The sequence below is a fragment of the Astyanax mexicanus genome, chromosome 11, assembly GCF_023375975.1.
Source record: "Astyanax mexicanus isolate ESR-SI-001 chromosome 11, AstMex3_surface, whole genome shotgun sequence".
NCBI classification, from domain to species: Eukaryota; Metazoa; Chordata; class Actinopteri; order Characiformes; family Acestrorhamphidae; genus Astyanax; species Astyanax mexicanus.
In genome coordinates this window covers 2609584-2631314 of record NC_064418.1, presented here as the reverse complement: position 1 = coordinate 2631314, position 21731 = coordinate 2609584, and the positions used below count along the sequence as shown (strand labels likewise).

At 36.6% G+C, this 21731-nt stretch overlaps 2 protein-coding genes across 2 annotated transcripts; both read left to right on the top strand.

Moving 5' to 3' along the window:
• Positions 1–992: 992 nt before the first annotated feature.
• On the top strand, positions 993–19202 carry morc3a (MORC family CW-type zinc finger 3a). Its single transcript, XM_022665631.2, has 19 exons — positions 993–1077; positions 2078–2150; positions 2527–2659; positions 3333–3583; positions 4301–4457; positions 4559–4706; positions 5419–5547; positions 5693–5812; positions 6815–6912; positions 7788–7880; positions 9410–9538; positions 10750–10824; positions 10918–10960; positions 11598–11729; positions 12544–12619; positions 12834–12903; positions 14186–15413; positions 16160–16395; positions 16484–19202. The coding sequence occupies exons 1-19, from the start codon at positions 1039–1041 to the stop codon at positions 16638–16640; spliced, it is 3387 nt and encodes a 1128-aa protein (XP_022521352.2). The 5' UTR covers positions 993–1038; the 3' UTR covers positions 16641–19202.
• A 107-nt stretch (positions 19203–19309) lies between these two features.
• Positions 19310–21567, top strand: LOC125805015 (TOG array regulator of axonemal microtubules protein 1-like). Its single transcript, XM_049485291.1, has 6 exons — positions 19310–19478; positions 19603–19885; positions 20047–20152; positions 20283–20503; positions 20639–20794; positions 20893–21567. Exons 1-6 carry the CDS (start codon positions 19445–19447, stop codon positions 21008–21010), a joined length of 918 nt encoding a protein of 305 aa, XP_049341248.1. The 5' UTR covers positions 19310–19444; the 3' UTR covers positions 21011–21567.
• Positions 21568–21731: the final 164 nt, after the last annotated feature.

The window sequence follows — 21731 nt, the reverse complement described above, 5'->3', positions numbered from 1 at the left end:
TATTGCTTTTTACATTTCAGAGGCTCTAATCTCAATGTGACCCACTATTGTAAAGTACAGGATATTACATATTAGTGCCTTCTTTGCCTCTGTTACTTGCATACATACTTATAGGCCTACATTATTAAAATAATAATAATAATAATAATAATAATAATACAGTTTAATGTTGAAATACCTAAATTCATATGACATTGGGCGGACTGTAAACCTAAAAAAAGTGTAAAGGAGCATGAAAAAAGTAACACCAAAGTGCAAAACTTTCTTTATTTCAGTTTTTCAGTTCAAAATGTGAAACTCATCTGTTTTATAGACGTATTACACGTAGAGTAATCTATTTTAAGTGGTTTTTTTTTTCTTTTATTGTTGATGATTATGGCTCACAGCCAATGAAAACCCCCAAAAATTGTTTATTTTTTGGAAAAATTAAATAATAAATAATTAAATAATATATAAGACCAGTTGGTATTTTTGGCAGTGTGTCAAGTCCTGCTGGAAAATGAAATCCGCATCTCTATAAAAGTTGTCAGTAGCAGAGGGAAGCATGAAGTGCTGTAAGATTTTGCGGGAAAACAAAACTGCACTGACTTGGAAATACTAAGTCATTATTTTCAAATACTTAGGCAAATTTATGAGATACTAAATCATAATTATGATACACTAAGTCATTATTTGGAGACACTAAGTCATTATTTTGCTATAATAAGTCAGAATTGTGAGATACTGAATCATTTTGAGATACTAAGTCATGATTATGAGTTGGTAAGTCATTATTATGAGGTACTAAGTCTGTGGGTGTTATCTCATAATTGTAATTTAATATCTTATAATTCTGACTAAGTATCTTATAATTATGACTCAGTATCTCAAAATAATAACTTACTATCTCATAATTATGACTTAGTGGAGGACTCTTATTTTCTACAAGTGGCGGAAACGGGATTCCGTAGATTCTTTTAACCCTCTCGCCCTTTTAAAACATCTGTGGTGACCGGGGGCGGACACTGCGCATGCGCGCTCATGTAGTCATCCTGAAAGATGGCGGCGCAAACAGACAGAGGCATTCCTCTGAGTGCGGTGAGTTTATTGCTCTTGTTAGTAAATGTTTGAACTCCTGCAGGTAATTTAGACAGTGTACCCGAAGCGGAATAGGTATTTATATCTAATTTTGTAACTGGGTAATTGAATAATTGGGTAAATTAATATGTCGGGGTTGTTTCTTTCGTTAGACTGTATTTCTGTTCTGTGTCCTGTTCTCTAACATTCAGTAAACAGACAGTAATATAGAGAGAAACTGAGGGGCTGATCTCAGAACAGCAGATTTTAGACTGAGAGAAACTCTGGACCGAGCCCGGGCGGTGGTCCGGGTGGAGCTGCGCTTCTGACGGATTCAAAACGGCAGATTTCCCGCCTTCAGTCTGATTATATGAATTCATAACTTTCAGTTTCGTTTCCTCTTCTCTCCGCTGTGAGGGACGTGCTGTGATTCACTCCAGAAGGAGGAGTATGAAGTGAATGTTGTGCCAAAAGTTATACCCCAAAAAATATAAATATAAAAATATAGCAAGTATATACATCTCTAATAAAAAAATAAGAGACCACTGAAAAAGTATGGAAATATAATTAAGAGGAAGATTGATGATCACAAGCAATCAAACCAAACTGAACTGCTTGTATTTTTGCACCAGGAGTAAAGCAGCATAAAGTTATCCAAAAGCAGTGTGTAAGACTGGTGGAGGAGAACATGATGCCAAGATGCATGAAATTGAATACTGATTGCTGAACTCTTAAAACTTCATGAATATAAACTTGTTTACTTTGCATTATTTGAGGTCTGAAAGCTCTGCGTCTTTTTTGTTATTTCAGCCATTTCTCATTTTATGCGAATAATTTGGGAGAAATGTTGTTTGTGGTTAATAGAATAAAACAACAATGTTCATTTTACTTAAACATAAACCTATTAATAGCAAAATTTAGAAACCAGAGCTGTAGTTCATTTTCCTTCACCTTTGTAGCAGATTTAAGTGATGGTGGGTTTAAATAATTACATTTTATTTTCTGTTTTTGTTTCTTGAAGCTTTGTCCAAAGTTTCTGCACACAAACTCCACCAGCCACACATGGCCCTTCAGCGCTGTTGCTGAACTAATCGGTAAGTTACCACTCGTTCTGCTTGTTTTATCATTTTTTTTTAAACAAAGCTTACTTATAGTTATGTATTTACATTGTAATTACAAGCCTGTGTGTTGCATAGGTACATTAAGAGACTTCAGTCATAATAGAGTGGACGATTTGTTGTTTTATCTTTATTTTTGTTTGAGATAAGTGTAGATAAAGGGATTAAACAAGTTCTCTAACATATTGCATGGACAACTGATTGAGAGCTTTGTGTATAAGTAGTAAGTGGTTGCACGTAACAGTGACTTACCTGATTTTTACATGATTTTGTTTTACAAGATATAATTCTTGTGATTAAGGCGCATTAAGTCCCCAGATTTAAACAGGTTCTTTATTCTTTCTTTTTTCAGACAACGCTTACGATCCAGATGTGAAAGCCAGGCAGTTCTGGATTGATAAAACGAAGGTTAAAGGTCATGACTGCCTCACATTTATGGATAATGGAGCTGGTATTGATTATGATAAGATGCACAAAATGCTCAGGTGAGAGAAATATTCATGTGGGCTGGCAGAAAAGGTTTAGATATTTAAGATCATAGTCATCTACAATCCCAGTATATTCACATTAGCTGCTGGGATGTACATTCAAAAAGTTAATACATTTATAATATATGTAGTTTTACACATGAAAAAATATCTGAAAATGATAAAAGACTGTAATCAATGTTTTTGTAAGGAATATATTTAGAAAAATTCTATATTCTGTTAAAAATATCTAAATGTGGACATTTGTAGGCTTTTGTTTTTGTTTGATGAGTAACACTAGTAACTAATTTCTGGTGAGTTGCTGTCTTGGCAATGGGAAACACATTTGTGCCACTGATTGATTAAAACCCTGACAACAGTCAACTGTCAGACATTCATTACTGTCTTGGCAAATACACACATGGATATGTACCAGTGTGCAAACCCAACTTTTACATAAACAAAAAAACAGAATACAAAATAAAATAGCGTTGCTGTTCTAGCAAGTCAATTTCCTCTGCTGAGAAGCGCAGAAGAGCTGCACTGTTAAAATAGCAACGCGCTGATTGGTTTATTTCACGTTATGCCCATGATTAACTGTTATAAATCCTGTTCCTCTTCTAATGATTTATTTCATGATTCTTATTGACTAATTTCCCTCGCTTTCTGTCTTGTTCTCTCTCTTTCTCAGTTTTGGTTTCAGTGATAAGCAGACGATAAATGGCCATGTCCCTGTTGGTCTGTACGGTAATGGTTTTAAGTCGGGCTCCATGCGTTTGGGGAAGGATGCTATCGTGTTCTCTAAGAAAGGAGACAGCATGTGTGTGGGGATGCTGTCTCAGACCTACCTGCAGAACACGGGAGCGGAGAACGTTGTTGTTCCTATCGTCACGTTCAGACCTGCTGGGAGTGGAAATATCCTTATTAACAGAGGGAACTCCAATATCCTCTAACAGCTGATATCTGAAGCCACAACTAGGCCTGTTACAAAATTGCATTCTTGATTTGTCTGTATTTATACAGCTCTGAAAAAAAAATAAGACAAAATTAAAAAATAATTGTAATAAATTTACAAATTTACCAAATTGAAAACCTCTATAATATAAAGAATCAAGAAGAAGATGGATGATCAATAGCCATCAAATCAACAAGCTGAACTGATTGAATTTTTGCACCAGGAGTAAAGCAGCATAAAGTTATCCAAAACCAGTGTGTAAGACTGGTGGAGGAGAACAGATTCAAGATGCATGAAAACTGTGATTAAAAACCAATCAGGGTTATTCCACCAAATATTGATTTCTAAACTCTTAAAACTTTATGTATATGAACTTGTTATCTTTTTGCATTATTTAGAGAAAGTTGTCTGTAGTTCATTTTATACAAATATATACCTATAAATATTCAAAATATAGAAACTGATATAGAAACTGAAGTGGATTCTTATTTTTTTTTAGAGCTGATGCTGTTTTATGACTGTTGTGATAGCAGGGGCATATCATTTATTGCAATTATTTGTAGGACAATATATCATCCATTTAGTCCAACTGTAGTTATTATTATATTAGTTTCAGTGGCTAGGTAACCTTATTCGTTTTTAATTTTAATTTGATTGTGCAGTTTTGTTATCTTTACGATTTGGACCTTGACCATGTTGTTCACTCATCCCAATGGCGGGACATGAGGCCAGTCTACAGGACATCTTGCAGCACTCTTTGTTTCAGACCATGGAGGAACTTATTTCTGAGCTTAAGGCCATCAACAGTCCGCCCTCCACCAACACTTCAGGAACCCGTATCATCATCTGGAACCTCCGCAAGTAAGAACACTGACACAGTTCATTCAGTTAAACAGAACAGGAAGTTGGAAACATGTATGTATGTAGGAAGTTAAACCCCTCTCTGTTTTATTTCACTGTAGAACATCAGATGGAAAATTAGAGTTTGATTTTGAAAGCGATCGCTATGATATTCGGATACCAGCTGAAGTGTACGAGAACACCAAGGATCAAATCAAGCGGCTGGACTTCAGCGGGCAGTTGGTGCCTGACAGCGTCTGCTCACTGCGGGTGAGATTTTAGCACATAATAAAATTATTTTTTAAATTATAATATTTTGCGGAGCTGAACAATATTGGACTATTTTATCATATCATGATAAATTTTATATCATATCATTAAAGAGAGTGTAAAAAATACTGTTAGTGTGGATGCTCTGCAGCAAATATTTCCAAAAATCCAAATATTATGCATAAAAAACGTCCACTGATATACAGGTCTGGAAAAAAAATAAGAGACCATTTAAAAATGATGAGTTTCTTTGATTTTACCAAATTAAAAACCTCTGGAATATAATCAAGAGGAAGATGCATGATCACAAACCATCAAACCACCAAACTGAACTGCTTGAATTTTTGCACCAGGAGTAAAGCAGCATAAAGTTATCCAAAAGCAGTGTGTAAGACTGGTGGAGGAGAACATGCCAAGATGCATGAACACTGTGATTAAATAACATCTTTTTTGTTATTTCAGCTTTTTCAAATTTTCTGTAAATAAATGCTCTAAATGAGAATATTTTTATTTGTAATTTGGGAGAAATGTTATCTGTAGTTTATAGAATAAAACAACAATGTTCATTTTACTCAAACATAAACCTATAAATAGCAAAATCAGAGAAACTTCATTTTTCCCAGAGCTGTCAACCAATTTCCTCAATTTATTATTATTATTATCATAATAAAAGTATGTGTGTCTGTGTGTGTGTTTATGTTTCTTCATCCAGGCTTACTGCAGTATTCTGTACTTGAAGCCCAGAATGCTGATCGTCATTCGAGGACAGAAGGTTAAGACTCAGCTGGTCTCTAAAACTCTGGCACATCGACTCAAAGACACATACAAACCCTTATTCCTCGTATCCTTCCGTCTAATACTGTCTAATTCAGTGATGTTTTATTTTACATTATCCAGTGAATGTTTTTTGATTATTATTTAACCGAATTTTACTGTTTAAACATTGTTTAAAAAATGATATATTGTGATCCTTAATTGTGTCTCAGCCAAGACCCCTTAAAATCACCTTCGGCTACAACACCAAGAGCAAAGAGCATTACGGGCTCATGATGTACCATAAAAACCGGCTCATCAAAGCCTACGAGCGTGTTGGCTGCCAGCTGAAGGTGGGGTTCTGTAGTTTACGTTGTCTTTCTTAAGCTTAAAAGTTTTATTTTAATTTTTTTATTAATACATATGAATTTTGGACATTAAAAAAAATACAAAAAGCCTATTTTACTTTTCTTCATAGCACTAGTAACATGAATAAAATAACATTGCTGTTCTCGTAATTCACATGCGCATTCACAGTGAGAAACGCAGAAGCAATGCGCCATTAAAATATCAATCTGCCAGAGTCAGAGCACACCTGGCTCTTAAAGGGAATAGCCTGTGAAACTGATTGGATTATTTTATATGCTAAGCCCAAAACACACCCATGATTTGTCAAGAGAATTAGTACATGGCTTTTGCGAGTTTCGAGATGCACAAGGCATACTTTTCCCGTCATTACGACAGCAAAGACACACTTACACATCTATAGATGATCAAAATAGGGCCCCAAGGGCCTACAAAGTTTAGTGTTTAATACTGAAATGGGGATCTTTAACATATTAAAATAGTAGAAAAAGAACGTATTATTAAAATGAACTAGACCTAGGTTAAAAGAACCTTTTAAGCTTTTAACTGTTTCTGCAAGTCACCACTGCTTTCACAAAGGAAGTTTAAATAACTATCTTCATTATTTTGAGTTTTCTTTATATCTGGAAATGTCTTTTAAAACGAAGAGATTCAAATTGTTTTCTGCTCTCCTTTAAAGTAAAAGTACACTCTTCCAAAAATACTCTTGAAAAAGCGTAATAAAAGTATAATAGTACAATTTGAATTATAGTACAGTTTTATTACCCTAAAGTAAAAAAGTACACAGTTTGACATAATTAAATATAAATAAAATAAATATTTTATTTTTTAGTGCATGATTGTATAAATGGCTTAAAACAAAATCTTATTATTAAAGAAATGTCAGTCGTGAACGTAATGCAGAAAGACCTGTTAGATGTCTACTAAGCAGTTTTGTGCAGTTGTAAATGCACACTATTTAATTTCATTTTTATTTGTTCTGTTGTTAGGCCAACCGCACCGGTGTGGGAATCATTGGGGTGATAGAGTGTGATTTCCTCCAGCCAACTCACAATAAACAAGACTTTGACGCCACAGATGAGTACAGGTATATGTATGTATATATATATATATATATATATATATATATATATATATATATATATATATATATATATATATATATATATATATATATATATATTTATATATATATTTATATATATATATATACAGTTATACAGTGTCCCTAGCTGTAATAATATTTTTTGGAGGATAAAAGAAAGCTTGTGACTTCTGTGCAAAAAGAAAAACAGAAAAATTATCTAAAACATGCACAAGCTGAAGCTTTAGGAAAGTCCCAAGTCCTGCTAGAAAATGAAATCTGCATCTCCATAAAAGTTGTCAGCAGATGAAAGCATGAAGTGCTGTAAGATTATCACACAGTGGATCAACACCAGCAGATGACAGACATGTCTCTCTAAACAAACCATCACTGATCATCAGTAAATTTTACATTTCATTTAAAGTAAATGAAGGGAGCAGAGTCTGGAGGAAGAGTGGCGAGACACACAGTCCAAACTGCTTGAAGTCTAGTGTGAAGTTTCCACCAATCAGTGATGGTTTGGAGAGTCATGTCTGTCATCTGCTGGTGTTGATCCACTGTGTTTTATTATCAAGTCTAAAGTCAGTACAGTTTTGTTTTCCCACAAATTCTTACAGCACTTCATGCAGATTTCATTTTCCAGCAGGATTTTCTGAGACACTGATTTTGGGTTTTCATTGGCTGTAAACCATAATCATAAAAAATTTAATAAATAAACGCTTAAAATAGATCACTCTGTGTGTAATACATCTATATGTATAATATGAGTTTCATGTTTTGAACTGAATTACTGAAATAAAGTATTTTTTTATAATATTAAAAGTGCTAGTAGATGAAATATTTTAATGTTTATAAATGTTTGACATCTGTCTGCACAGGAAAACCTTATACAATGTCGGTATCAAGCTCGAAGATTATTGGAAGGAAGTTCATCACAGACTCAGAAGCACCGTCCCTGTCGAAGATATTCAGTGAGTAAAATATTGAATGAATCTCAATAATGGCCATATATTTTTAATTTAATAATAAGTTAGGATTTGTGTTTAATCTGGCCTGTTGTTTTAGTCTGCAGTGATTCCCCCGAACACAGAAATTAGTAGGCGTCCCTCCCACTAATCCCATCAACAATTCTTCTTTTCATCAGAGAACTGATAGAGACGCTGATTGTTGCCTGTGGTGTTTGACTTGTTTATTTGCACACAGTGTTCCTGTTCTTATTAAGGAGCTTTTAAAATGTGCCTGAAGCTGGACACAGTGTGTTATAAAACTGCAGGCCAGAGCTTGTTTATTCACACTGTGATGTGTGATGATGCCTTAGCAACAAATAGGAGGATTTACTGCTATAGACAGGGATAAAACACACTCAGAATCTGAGTACAAGGATGATTAGTGCATTAAAAGCATGCTTAAAATTTGTTTTTTTTTTTACTCCTTCATACTGTCTTTTAACAATTACATTGAATGTCTATTTTTTTTTTTGATAAAATAAATATATAGGTATAGCTTTTATTAAAAAGAAGACATATGTTCTAACTTGCTTATGTGTCCAATTTTATAATTATAATAAGTGTCTCTATTAACTCTATGGTGTTACATATTAATATACTTTGTAATAACAGTGGTGATGTATACACTTTGTAGATGAATTAATTTTTTTTATATATTTTAGGAGCGATTATGTATAGTACTGGTATATATTTAGAATATTATACCATATTCCAAATGATTAGGCAAGGCAGGTTTATTTATATAGCACCTTTCATACAAAGTGCTTTACAAAAATAGAAAATACAAAGAGGAGTCAAAAAAAAAAAACATGTAAGAGAATAACAATAAAAATGGAAATAAAAAGATAAAATAAGAATTAGGCATAAATAAAAGATGATTCAAACATGATTAAAACAATATATTTAAAATAAGGAAAATGAACTAAATTAATGGTACCACTTTAAAATAAGGCTCCTTTATAAAGGGTTTATAAATTAGTTTTATTAATGGTTTTAAATTAAGTTGGAAATACTTACATTAATAATCACGTACAAAACATAAATAAAAAAATAACTACAGTGACCGTGACGTTTTTAACCTATCTAATAAATATAGAAAAGATATAGAAAGTCAGTTTAGTCATTTTTATATTATTATAGTTAAATTAATAAAGTTATTAACAGAAATTGTAATGATGACTAATGGAAAAGAAAGATATGCATCTAGTAGTAAGATCTGAGGTTTAACAGTATAAATTAATGTGGAACATTATAAACTATTTATAAACCCTTTATAAAAAAGCCTTATTATAAAGTGGTACCAAATTAATTAGAATAAAAGTGTTGTTACAGAACAAAAATGTGCTTTGTGTTTTAAACTGAGCTGATTATGTGATAAGAATTCAGTAAAATGTGCATTTAGGTTTTAGTCTTTCTTTATTATCTTTTTAGATAACTGGTTTATACATTAGTTTTTCCTGATGATCTTAATTTAGGTTTGTGTGATTTTGCAGGAAGCGACCAGATCAGAACTGGGTGCAGTGCAACAGCTGTCTGAAGTGGCGGAAACTTCCGGATGGCATTGATACTGATAAACTTCCTGAATCCTGGTTCTGCCACATGAACTACGATCCTCAGTTCAGGTGAGTATGTGTGTCCTGTGGATGCTGCTGTATCTGTGTGTGTGTGTGTGTGTCTGTACGTCTCCAGATTAGTGCAGTCATAAAAAAAAACCCTGAAAAAAAAAAGATAAAGAAATGGTTTCCTGGAAAAGTGTGGGCAAATAAAGCTCTCCAGTGCATATGTAGTATTCTATGGTAATGCTAAAGTTTATTTTAAAGTTTACATTTTTTAAAGTTTATTAAAGATCTAATTTCATTGTTTTTTCGTTTATTCATTTATATAAAATGTCTAGTTGTGGTCTCTAGTATGAATTAATATCATGTGAGCTGGTTTTTGGTGAAAAAAAAAAGGGCTCCGTTGATCCGGTATAACTGTGCTTTAGTGTGGTGGAGGAGTGTGTTGGGGGCGGGGAGAAACAATAGGATTTCAGCTCTTGCTCATGAATATTCATACATGCAAACATATATTGCCTCTGATTGGCTAACAGCACTACAACATCAGAAAGCAGCGAGACGGACAACAGTTAGAAACGTTTTTACACAATGTCATATGTTACTTAACGACATGTGTAATGATGCAGTTCAGTGAAGTGCAGTTCAGCCACTGACCTAGTCTTAGAGTCTCTGCTGTAAAACGCCAAATCCACCGGAGATCCTATTTAAACCTATAGTTACTTACACATAGAGCTGGGTAGTCCAGGTCCAGAAAGTAAAAATCCACCCCAGATGTTCTAAGAATACACTTTCCTATCTCAATAGTACTTGGCTGGTGTTTTTCCTCCGTAGACTAATTCTAACCATTTGTTTCTTAGCTCTGAATTACTGGGTAAAGTATATAAAACACTGATGTGTTATTCACACAAATAACACAGGAATGAACTGCATGCTGTTTCTAGCGCTGTTAGCTCCTCCTATCTGAGGAGACGGCATCGCTGCCCGGCTTCAGCTCTGTCTGTGGGTGGTCCCGAGTCGAGGTGGGCGGGGCCATGAATACTAATTCACGGGTTGATGTAGACACAGTGCTTTTCCTAATCGACTCGTTTTTTCTGAATTTTTTTTTTTACAACCTGCTGCAGAAAATGAGGAAGAGGTTGAGGAAGAGTTTCATCATGTGCAGCATCATAAACAACTCAGAGAGACCCACTGTGTTTCACAAGGAAACAAGAAATACAATAGGAAAGTGGATTTTAGTGGCAATAACTAACCAAAATGCACCGTTTCACTGGTTTCAGGAGCTGTACAGTTGAGCAGGAGCAGGAGGATTCTGACGATGAACAAACCAGATATCAGAATACTTACAAACAGCAGTGCGTAAAAAAACATCTACTGAGTTCATTCATTATAAAATGTTTAATTTTTGTTATGTATTATTTAATATTTGTGTGTATGTGTAATGACAGTGAGAAAAAAAAGAAGTTGCAGGAGGATCGATATAGACAGCAGGTAATCTCCTTTTTCTATCACATTTCTTGTGAGTTTTTTCATTATATTATATTTATAATAACCTCTTGAGACCCTACACCCTCATAAGTGGACATTACATTTCTGCTTCTCTGCACCATGATAATATATTATAATAATATATATTTTTTTAAACGTTGACCCTTTGGCCTCATATAGAGATACTGCCCATAACAACTAGTGTTCACATAACAACGTTATACTGGATTTAAAAAATGGTTCAGAATCCCAGTCAAAAGTTTTTACAGCCAGTCCAGGCAGATAAATGGTCCAGGTAACAATTCTCATATAATTTTTTTATGTTTAAAAGTAGTTGATTTACTTACTTATGAGTTGGGTCCTTATGATCCCAAATGGCAAGGTAATTTTTAATTGTTTCAATCCTCTTCCCATATAAGGACATTGTTTTTTGCAAAAACGATTTCCTGTACAAAGACAAAGTTCAGTTTTTATACTTGGTAGATCCTGCTAATCTCAAATAGCTAGGATAAATTAAAAATACACACTAAGCAAAAGTCTGGGTCTTAGGAGGATAATAAAATATTTTTTTTATCTGTTTTATTTTATACTATAGCTTTTCAGTTTATCAATGAACTGAATGTTGATTTCCCTGCATCAGGTGGAGCAGCAGAAGAAGAAAGCAGAGCAGGAGAAGAAGAAGGAAGAGGAGCAGAGGATGGCAGCGCTACAGAGGAAGAATGTTGAACTGTTACAGAAACAGCAGGACCTGGAGCGCCAGCTGAGACGCAGTGTGAGAGATTTCATTTTAAAAGGATGGCTAGTGGAACTTAAAATTTCTATAATGAAGCTCACACTGCATTAGTGTGGAATGATTGAACAACTGGCATATCTTCATAATTTAATAACCGTTTCTGTTTCTTATTATAAACCTAAAAGGTTCATGAAATGACTTGAATATCTCTTTCAGTATAAAAATAATAATGGCAAATTCTATACAGTACAGTATATATAAACCCTAAATAATCTAACCTTTAACTTTTAACAATTAAAACAATTAAAGAACAATTAAAATAGCTCAATAAAACTTTTATAGCAAGTGGTTTCTCCAAATCTTCTCTACACTTGTCCTGAAATGAGCTCTGCTATTCCACAGCAGAAGAACCAGGTACAGGGACATGTTCCACATTAGTATGAATGTTCCCGTTATTATTTTTGCATGTGTTAGCGATTTCCTGCATTATTTATAATCAGGAGCATAAAAATAAGGAGGATTTGCATGCGCTGCATCTCCCTTCCTGTATTTAAATATCTGTGATCCTTCACATGATTAAAATAGATAATATTTTGTTATAAATATAATAAATGTCTATAATGGCGTAAAAGACATTATAGACATATAGTGTCTTGTCATAAACTTCCTCATGCTGTTATGAATATTAAAATTAGTTTAACCTTTTTCTTTATATCTACTATTTTAATCTATATTTTTAAGGGTAAATCTATAAGAAAATACATGTAAAACATCTTACTGAGTGCTCTTGTAGCCCAACAAAAAGTTTATCAAACTATAATTTAGTATATTCTCATCTCTCTCTCCTCAACAGGCTCCTTCCACACCCAGAACACCCGCACAATCTACTCCTAACTCCTCCCTCACTGCTAGTCCTCTCACACGTGCAGGTGACACCCTGTTACATCAGTGTTTCCATATTATTTTTATTATATTAATATAATTTTTGTATATATATATATAAAACGTAGAACAAAAAATGTGAACAATTTTTCTAAAATCTTTCTAATAGAGTCTATATCTCTATTATTATTGTCGTAATCATTACAAATAATATTGAAGGAGTACTATGTTCTTAATATATATATATATATAATCCTACAGGTTCCAGACCATCTGATATCATGCCAGTCATCTCTGAGGTCATTTCTCTCTCCACTGCGACTCCCTCAAGGTATGCTACCCATTCAGCAGCTCAAATTTACATATGCTTTCCATTTTATGTACATCCTGTCACTTCCTTGTCTGAGTAGTGATGGATGGTAGACTGCTTTTAGCTACTTAATTGTTAAAAACTTATCCAGTAAAATTAACCTATAAAACTGTATTAAGCTGTTTATTTGGATGAGTAAAGTGTTTTTGTTTATTTACTGTAAGCTTAGATTTACATTAAGGCTGAGTGGAGCAGCAGCATCGTTAGCTAAAGCAGCTAACCGCTAGCGCTAGCTGCGCTTAGCTGCTAATGCCGTCCAACAGCACTACACTAAGGAACCCTGAGTGTTCTGGTAAAGCCAGAACGATATTAGCTAGTGGTTCTTTCCACTTAACTTGTTTTAACATGTTGTTTAAACACACAGACTACAGTCTAAAACAGGGGTGTCCAAACTTTTTTTTGTTGGGGGCCAGAAGGAGAAATATATTTGAAGTCACGGGCCACAGACTCTGTAATAAAACAAATAATGAAATATACCACTTTAAATAATACATTTTCCTGATTACTTTCATTTACACATCATTTTACTTGACTTACTATCTTTATCTATCTTTGACAGTGTTGTGTAAACTAAGATTTTTTCAAATTGATGTTTCATTTCATGAGGTCTCTTAATATTAAACTCCTTAGTTACGCCAACTTTTAGACTGTTTGGCCCGTTTTCTGCACTACAACTTCACTCTCTCCGCTTTTAGACTCTTTGGCCCGTTTTTCTGCGCTAAAACTGCGCACTCTCTCCGCTTTTAGACTCTTTGGCCCGTTTTTCTGCGCTTTAACTTCACCCTCTCTGCTTTTAGACTCTTTGGCTCGTTTCTGACCCCTAGCGTTCAAATCTCACATTATAAAAACCTGATTAACAGCGGGCCAACTTTCATTCTATTTCTAAAATACCTCGCGGGTCGCTCCAAAAAAGGAAACAGGCCGCAAATGGCCCGCGGGCCGTAGTTTGGACACCCCTGGTCTAAAATGATCTCCCCTCTAAACAGTGAAAAAAGCTAGAGCCTTGCGTGGTTAGCGGCTAATGCTAATGCTGCTCCAGCAGTGCTAGCCGGGGTTAGCTGTAGGCTACTGAAACTCCTGTATAACTTCAGCCTTTACTGCTCCTTAACACCTGACTGGTAGAATTCATACATAAAGTGCACTAGATTATAAGGGAAAATTAAAGGATTTTAAGTGCAGCTTATTAACTCATTAGCTTCAGTTCTGTATCTGAGCTGCTCATTGTTTTCTCTTCTTTCCTAAGGATTAAGAGAGGATTGGAGATGGGGAGAGGGCGTGGTGAGGCGAAAAAAGCAAGAACGATAAACAATCTCTTCAACAACATGCCGGACAGCCCCTCCACGTCCACCGCCTCTCCAAAGTCCTGTTCCTCACCGGTCATGATCATACATGATGGTGAAGAAGCAGCACAGGAAAACGATGATGTTTGCGATGATATTGAGAATGATGACGATGATGACGACGATGATAACAATGATGATGACATCATGATTGTTGAAAGTAGCAGCACACCAAGGCCTAAACCTGCGACCTTGGACCTTTCAAAGGTGAAAACAGAACGCAGGCTCAGTGAGGACCAGCCAGAACTGCGTATGGAGTGTAACGATGATGCTGCTATAGACAACTCTACAACCACGGAGGCTACAGATCTGGCTAATTCCTCTCCACCTGATAAAGTCAGTATCACGACCCAAACTGAAAGAGAACAAGCTGTAAAAAAGGAGGAGGAGAATTCAGGAGAGCAGAGAGAGCAGAACGACAAAAAAGATAGAGGAAGCACTAAACAAGGCGCTGCTCCTGCAGAAAGGAGGACGAATGAGGGACAGGAAGCGTCAGGATCTATACAGGAGCCACCAGGTGACCAAGTAAGGAGAGTAACAAGGCTGGAGAACGGAAATGGAGAAGCAAACCAGGTGAAGTCTGAAGGTGACCCACCTCTAGACTCTCTCAGTTCAGAATCTCAGAATCTCTCAGTGCTTGAGGCTCAGGAGCAGCAGGATAACCTGCTGGAGCTGCTGGAGGTGGCCTCCAGGGAGCGGGACGAGAGTCGGGCCCAGGCCCAGCTCCTGACTTCCCAGGTAGAAGAGCTCCAGAGCAGCCTGCACGAGCTCACGGAGAAGATGCTGAAGAAGGAGCAGTGCCAGCAGAGCACACAGACCGATGCTAAACAGGAAGAGGAAAAGGAAGGGGAAGGGGAAGACAAGCAGGACTACAAGGCCCTGTACCTGCAGGCCACAGAGAATACACAGCAGCTGCAGTGCAAACTGGACAATATGAAGAAAGAAGCTGTGGAAAAGGAGGTTCAAGCCGACGTGGAGAACAGCAGCAGCAGCGTAAACCAGACGAGCAGAGACGTCTCAGCAGGTGTGAGTACCTTTGACGGACTAGATGATGACCTTGCTTGTCAGATAGATCATCTGATGAGGGAACTGGATGAGAAAAACAAGGCACAAGAAGATCTAAAGAACAAGGTGAGTGGCCAAATCATGTCATATTCATGTATGTTGTGCTGCTATGTGTGTGAATGAGAGAAACAGCAGTGCTGCTGGAGTTTTTAAACACATCTGTGTCACTGCTAGCTTGAGAAAAGTCCACTAACTAAAAATATCCATCGATGATTAAGTACTAGAAGACGACCAACACAAACAAGCTCTGCAGCAGCAGATGAGCTTCTGTCTGTGACTTTACTTATCTATAAGGTGGATCAGCTGTAGGTGGGAGTGTCTAATGTACAGTGTGTACAGTGAGTAAGTAAAACACAGTGTTTAAAAACTCCAGCAGCACTGCTGCTGTATCTGATCCACTCACTGTACCATTAGCACAACACACACTAACACCTCATGCAATTCATGCTTCCCTCTGCTGACTTTTAACTTTTATGGAGATGCAGATTTCATTTTCCAGCAGGACTTGGGACACTGCCCACACTGCTGCTATAATATTCTAATTTTCTGAGATCAACAATAAAAGAAATCAATGCTTAAATTAGATCAATCTGTGTTTAGTACAGCTATATAATATATGAGTTTCACATTTTGAATTGAATTACTGAAATAAAGTAACTTTTCAATGATATTCTATTTTTTTGCGATGCACTACAGATTATTTAGTTCACTCTCTATAAATAATCATGTGTGTGGTACAGGTGTTTTAAGTTTGGTGATTGTTGGTCTAAAAATTTTAAAAAGAACCACTGATTTTTTACTCTCACACACAGCTGGATGATCTAGAGCATCAAAAAAGTACTCTGTCAACCTACTGCGAAAACCTGCGGAAGGATTTAGAGGAAATAAGGAGCCAAAGTGAAGAAGTAAAGGTAAACCAGGAAGAGCGAGAGACTCAGACTGAAGCAGCAGCAGCAGCAGGACCATCCAATCAGGAAAGCATCTCTGCTTCTGGGTCAAATCAGACTGAAAGACAAATCTCAGGAGGAGAAGACAACGCTAAAAGCAGGTGAGACATTTATATAATTATCTTGTCTGTAAAACTCACTTTAAAATGCTATAACGTAGACTGACTGTCCTTTTCGTTTCTGTTCCAGCGTCAGGTTAAGAGAACTCAGACAAAAAGTGGGCCGTCTTCTGGTCACCTTTGTTCCCGCTCTGGACCTCGAGCAGGTGAACTACGATTGTGACGTCATTGATGAGATTCTGAATCAAGTTGTTGAGGAGATCTTCGGTGCCAATGCAGCTTCATAAAGCACGAGGGTTTCAGGCAGAGCAGAACTTAAACTTGGTTTCGTTAATCAGATGGTACTACAGGTTCTTATGATGCCACATTTTTACATGATGTTCACTTATGTTGGTTTTTCTTCAAGATTTTACTGAATATTCAGGTTTTATTAGGAAACTGTGGCGTTATGGATTGGAAACGCCATAACCGAGCAGAGGACATACAGAGAAATGCCCTGAGTTGGATAAGTTAAAGATAATGTTTTACTGCACGTAAAAAAAAAAAAAAAAAACGTTGCTCTATTGAAAGCCCATTCCCTCCACCAAAAACCACCATTTTTCTTACTATGCTAATTATTTTGAGATAGCAAGTCACTACTTTGAGATACTCTCAATAGTAAGTCATTATTTTAAGATACTATCTAATGAATTTGTGATAGTAAGTCCTTATTTTGAAAGAAAAAACGTTTTTTCGAAAGCAAACACACTTGTTATCTCAGAATAATGACTTAGTATCTCAGAATAATGAAATAACAGTTTACTTAATATTAAGAAAAGCATAATAAACTGCTGGTTTAGAGTGCATTTCTAATAACATTTCCTTTCCTTTTTTATGAGCACAGTTTGTTTTCTGCAGTATTGTCATGTACAATATGGTTTAGTGATTTATAATATTCGTTCAATGCTAGATCTTCCATTTCCATTTTCAGATACTATCGATAGTAAGTCATTACTTTGAGATACTATCTCATGATTTTGTGATAGTAAGTCATTATTTTAATTTTTTTTTTTTTTTCGAAAGCAAACACACTTGCTATCTCAGAATAATGACTTAGTATCTCAGAATAATGATAATAATTCTTAATAATAAGAAAACAGTGTGTTGGACTATTTTTTGGGAATTAATTTTACGTGGCAGGAATGAGCTTCCATATTGAGTTTACTTGGTTTATCTTGCATTAAGGTTTTTATTGAATGTCAACCATCAAATGACCAATGAATGTATTGTGTGTTTTTTATATTTCTGTTTTATTTATATCTTTAAGCTAACATTTCTACACTGTTTACCTTTTCTTTTCTTTTTTCATTGAATAAGCAATATTCAAAATTAGTTTTCACAGCAGCATTGTTGTGGTCCCAGGTAAAATGTGATGCCCAAACTCTAGAAGGGTGAAGAAAACTAGCACACGCCTCCTCCGACACATGTAAAGTCAGACTCCGCCTCTTTTTGAATTGCTGCTGATGCTGTAGCATTGCCGAGTAGCATCACTGCACAGCGCTAATGCTCTGAGAAAAATCTCAGCGACTCGGTTCAGATACATCAGCTCACAGACGCAGCCTTGTGCTGATCCACATCACCCTATAGGAGTGATGAGGGGAAAGAAGAGCACCATCTACTGTACCCACCCAGAGAGAGCAAGAATTACTGTGCTCTCTCAGGGCTCCGGCAACTGATGGCAAGCTGCATGACCGGGATTTGATCTTTGACCACTATTCAGAGCACATTCAGTTGCTGCATAACCTGCTAATTGGATTAGAGCTGGAAGGTGGGAGGAGCTATTTGTATATAAGCACGGACAAGGAAAACTAATAATCAAATTAGTTGACCACTAAAATAATCATAGTAATAATAGTTGCAGCCCTTTATCTCACACCACAACAATGCTGATGCTGGATTGCACTGATGCAATGTTTCTAGGAACTTTTATCACCCTTAATGTATGCGCATTAATTTTTTTGTCTGCTAATCTGGTTATTTGGCTATTTGGTTATTTTTTGCATTTATTATATAAATGTCTAAGTCTTAGCGAACATGATTCTTTCGTTTTTTTATTGCAAAGCCACTTTACTAGTCTTTGCAGGCTCTTGTCCTGTGGTGATACCACAATTATACTCAATGAGGGACACTTCTGTCTGGTTTGCATTTGCTGGCTGGTTCAGTGTTGATTTATTGTTGATGTTTTATATCTTGTAATAAGATAATGTTTTCTGCAGTTCTTTTAAAAGGTCTTTAAAGGAATATTTTATTTTGTATATTTTGGGTTGAAAATAATAGTTGAGATTCTTATTACTAGTTCTGATGGTTTGATTTCAGGTATGAAGTTAAATTTAAAATAATTAAAAAATGTAACTTCACACCTGATAAGATGAATTATATTATATTTGACAGAAATAATGCATAATAAACTGCTAGTATAGAATGCATTTTTAATAACATTTCCTTTCCTTTTTTATGAGTGCAGTTCGTGTTCTATAGTATTACCATGTACATTATGGTTTAGTAATTGATAATATTTGTGCAATGCTAGGTCTTCCATTTCCATTTTCAGAGGGTGTAAAAACATTTAAAAAAAAAGCAGTAAGAAAAGTTTAGACATCACTGTGGCTTTTGCAATAATCACAAAAATAGGATAAAGAAGTTTTTTAAATATAAATACTGTCAATAATAGGACTTTAAAATATTTTAATATAATGCTCTTTTTCAAAAAATCTGTTTTTGTTTTTGTAGTTCTATGGAGAGGAAATATTATGTTGGATAAATGTTGGGATTCATTTGTTGAATAAACATTTTTGCTCTAATGCTTGAAATCTCTCTCTCCCATGTTTTCTGATTGATGCAGAGTTAAATACTAGGGGTGGGGCGATATGGACCTAAAATAATATCACAAATAAAAAAAAAAAATATATATATATATATATATATATATATATATATATATATATCGGAATGGCTGGAGGACTCCTTCACATATGAGGAGTTCCTTTCCAGACCATTTCCTCAGCACCCCGCTCCTCCACCTGTACCTCCGCCTGTCACTACCCAGACAGACATGGTGAATAAAGAGCCGGCCTACTATTCACTGGGTAAGTTCCAGTTTTGAGTGTCCCTAACTAATCTCTTACTAATTTATTCCTTACTAACTAATTCCTTACTAATTAATCCCTTACTTGACCTTACTTCTTCCATTTATCGTTTAAATAATAACAGGTAGCAGGATCCCGATCCTAGACAGGCGGAGAAGGCAGAGGCCAGTCCTCGCTGTGGAGCAGCCTACAATCAATATGGCTGCCCACAGCATCCAGGACAAAGCTGCACAGGTGGAGAGATCCCGCAGGAAGCCCAAAATCGTCAGGGCAGCTCCTCAGGCTGTTGAGAGAGGTCAGGGACTGGAGCAGCCACCGGTGCTACCAGCCCTGACCCGGGAGGAGCCCCTCAACAGGCCTGGGGAAGCTCTCGGCCAGGCTCTGTGCTTGCTGCAGGATGAGGAATGGTAAGATCTTTACTAGTTCTTTAATTCTAACCGAGCAGAGATATGTTTCAGAGTAGAGCTCAGACTAGAGTTATAAGAGCTGAAGATTACTGAATAAATTAGAGACCATCTTCCAGATGTGTTTAATCTATAATTCTCTGCATGTTTTTGTTGTAAAACAGGGAACGAAAAACCGAGGGACTGCGGCTTGTGCGAGCTCTGGCTCAACACCATGTTGATGTGGTGCTGCAGGAGCTCCACAGCGTCAGCACAGCCGTCATTGAGGAGGTAAGAGTTTATAACACACTACACAAACACTCTACAGCAGCTTCTTCTGTAATGATATGATTCAGAAACTGATTCAGAGTTCAATAGACCGAGGCTTAGTGTGCTGCTTCTGTTGTCTCCACTGTCTCAGATAAAAAACCTCAGGACATTAGTCTCTCGGGACGCCATTTACACCATGGCACACCTGTTCCATCACCTGCAGCACAGTATGGACAGCGAGGTCGAGGGCCCGCACAAGGCTGGTGAGGCCAGTCTGTTTATTAAGGAGGGTGTGGAGCTCGCCCTCAGCATGATGGTGCACTCCTGTTCGCCTGGCCGAGTCCTGCGCGGGCTGCTGGCCGGTGGATTCAGGTAAATATATATTCACGTTACTTATTCATTACTAGAGTTGAAATGAAACTCTGAAAACTAAATCAAGGAAGTGCCACCAGGTCATGTGATCACGTGTATCTATGTGACTGAGCTCGTTCACTCTCTTCTGTCCAGACACAGAAACCCTGCCACCAGGGCAGCCACTGCACTTTGCCTAAATAGGCTAGTGCATGTGATGGGGGCATGCCGTGTGCTGAAGGGCAGGACATTTACCAGCAAAATCCTTCCTGCCATCAGCACACTGGCGTTCGACGCTGCCCAGGAAGTGAGGTAAGCATCTGTCTGCTTTAATCAACCTAAAGCAACCACAATCATCTAATGAAGGAACCAGAACTAAATCCACTAACTGTTGTTTCCTTTCTCTACAGGACTCCTGCCCGAGCCGCCTTACGTTTTTTGGGCGGGCACAGAGAGGCTGCGGCAGCGGTGGAAAAATTTGTTTCCATCAAAGATCAGGCCTCAATTAAGCAATTACTTTTAAATTAATCAAATCCAATTAATCCCTTGTACAGTTTTTGTATATAGTTTATATGTATTCGGTGTTCAGAGTGGGTTTGGTATGAAATCTCTGTTTTAGAGAAGCTTACAGAGTCAGAGCTGTTCACAGTGGTGGAGACAGGAACCACATCTGAAGAGGTGGTCGAGGCAGCGACTCCACTTTCTTACCAGAGGTGGGGTCTCTGCTTGGCGGGAAACGCACCGGCCCTGTGGCATCAGGGCATCCCAGTCAACCAGCTGGGAATGTCCTGCCCCAAAACAAGCCCTACAAAGCTTGTGAGGGGTTCGCCCAGGGCCGGCCGGCGCCCCCCAGCCACTCTTTTAGAGCCAGTCCACCCTTCAGACATATGGGTCCTGTCTCCATCACTCTGACCAGTTCTGACTCGGTCAGCTTCTCTGGAACAGAGTACACCTGAACACCGAATACATCTCATCCATCTGTATTTTTATCATTGCAAAATAAAAAGCATTAAAAAAAATCATTGTCTCTGTCATTATTCAAATAAGTAGAAACTATTCAGACAGACAGAAAGACAGTAAAGGTCTGTAGGGATGTATAAATAATAACCATATGCATAGACAGTAATAAACAGACAGACAGGTAGAAAGTAAAGGTCTGTAGAGATGTATAAATAACAAACATATACATAGTGCTGGGAGATATGGGAAAAATCATATATCACGACATGGATTTTTTTATATCATGATA

Excerpts from the sequence above, each read along its gene's own strand:
- morc3a (XM_022665631.2), top strand. The coding sequence starts at position 1,039 with ATGGCGGCGCAAACAGACAGAGGCATTCCTCTGAGTGCG. Across the intron at positions 5,548-5,692 it reads CATACAAACCCTTATTCCTC|CCAAGACCCCTTAAAATCAC; the intron begins GTATCCTTCCGT and ends ATTGTGTCTCAG. Across the intron at positions 16,396-16,483 it reads GAAGACAACGCTAAAAGCAG|CGTCAGGTTAAGAGAACTCA; the intron begins GTGAGACATTTA and ends TTTCTGTTCCAG.
- LOC125805015 (XM_049485291.1), top strand. The coding sequence starts at position 19,445 with ATGGTGAATAAAGAGCCGGCCTACTATTCACTGG. Across the intron at positions 19,479-19,602 it reads GCCGGCCTACTATTCACTGG|GTAGCAGGATCCCGATCCTA; the intron begins GTAAGTTCCAGT and ends AAATAATAACAG. Across the intron at positions 19,886-20,046 it reads TTGCTGCAGGATGAGGAATG|GGAACGAAAAACCGAGGGAC; the intron begins GTAAGATCTTTA and ends GTTGTAAAACAG.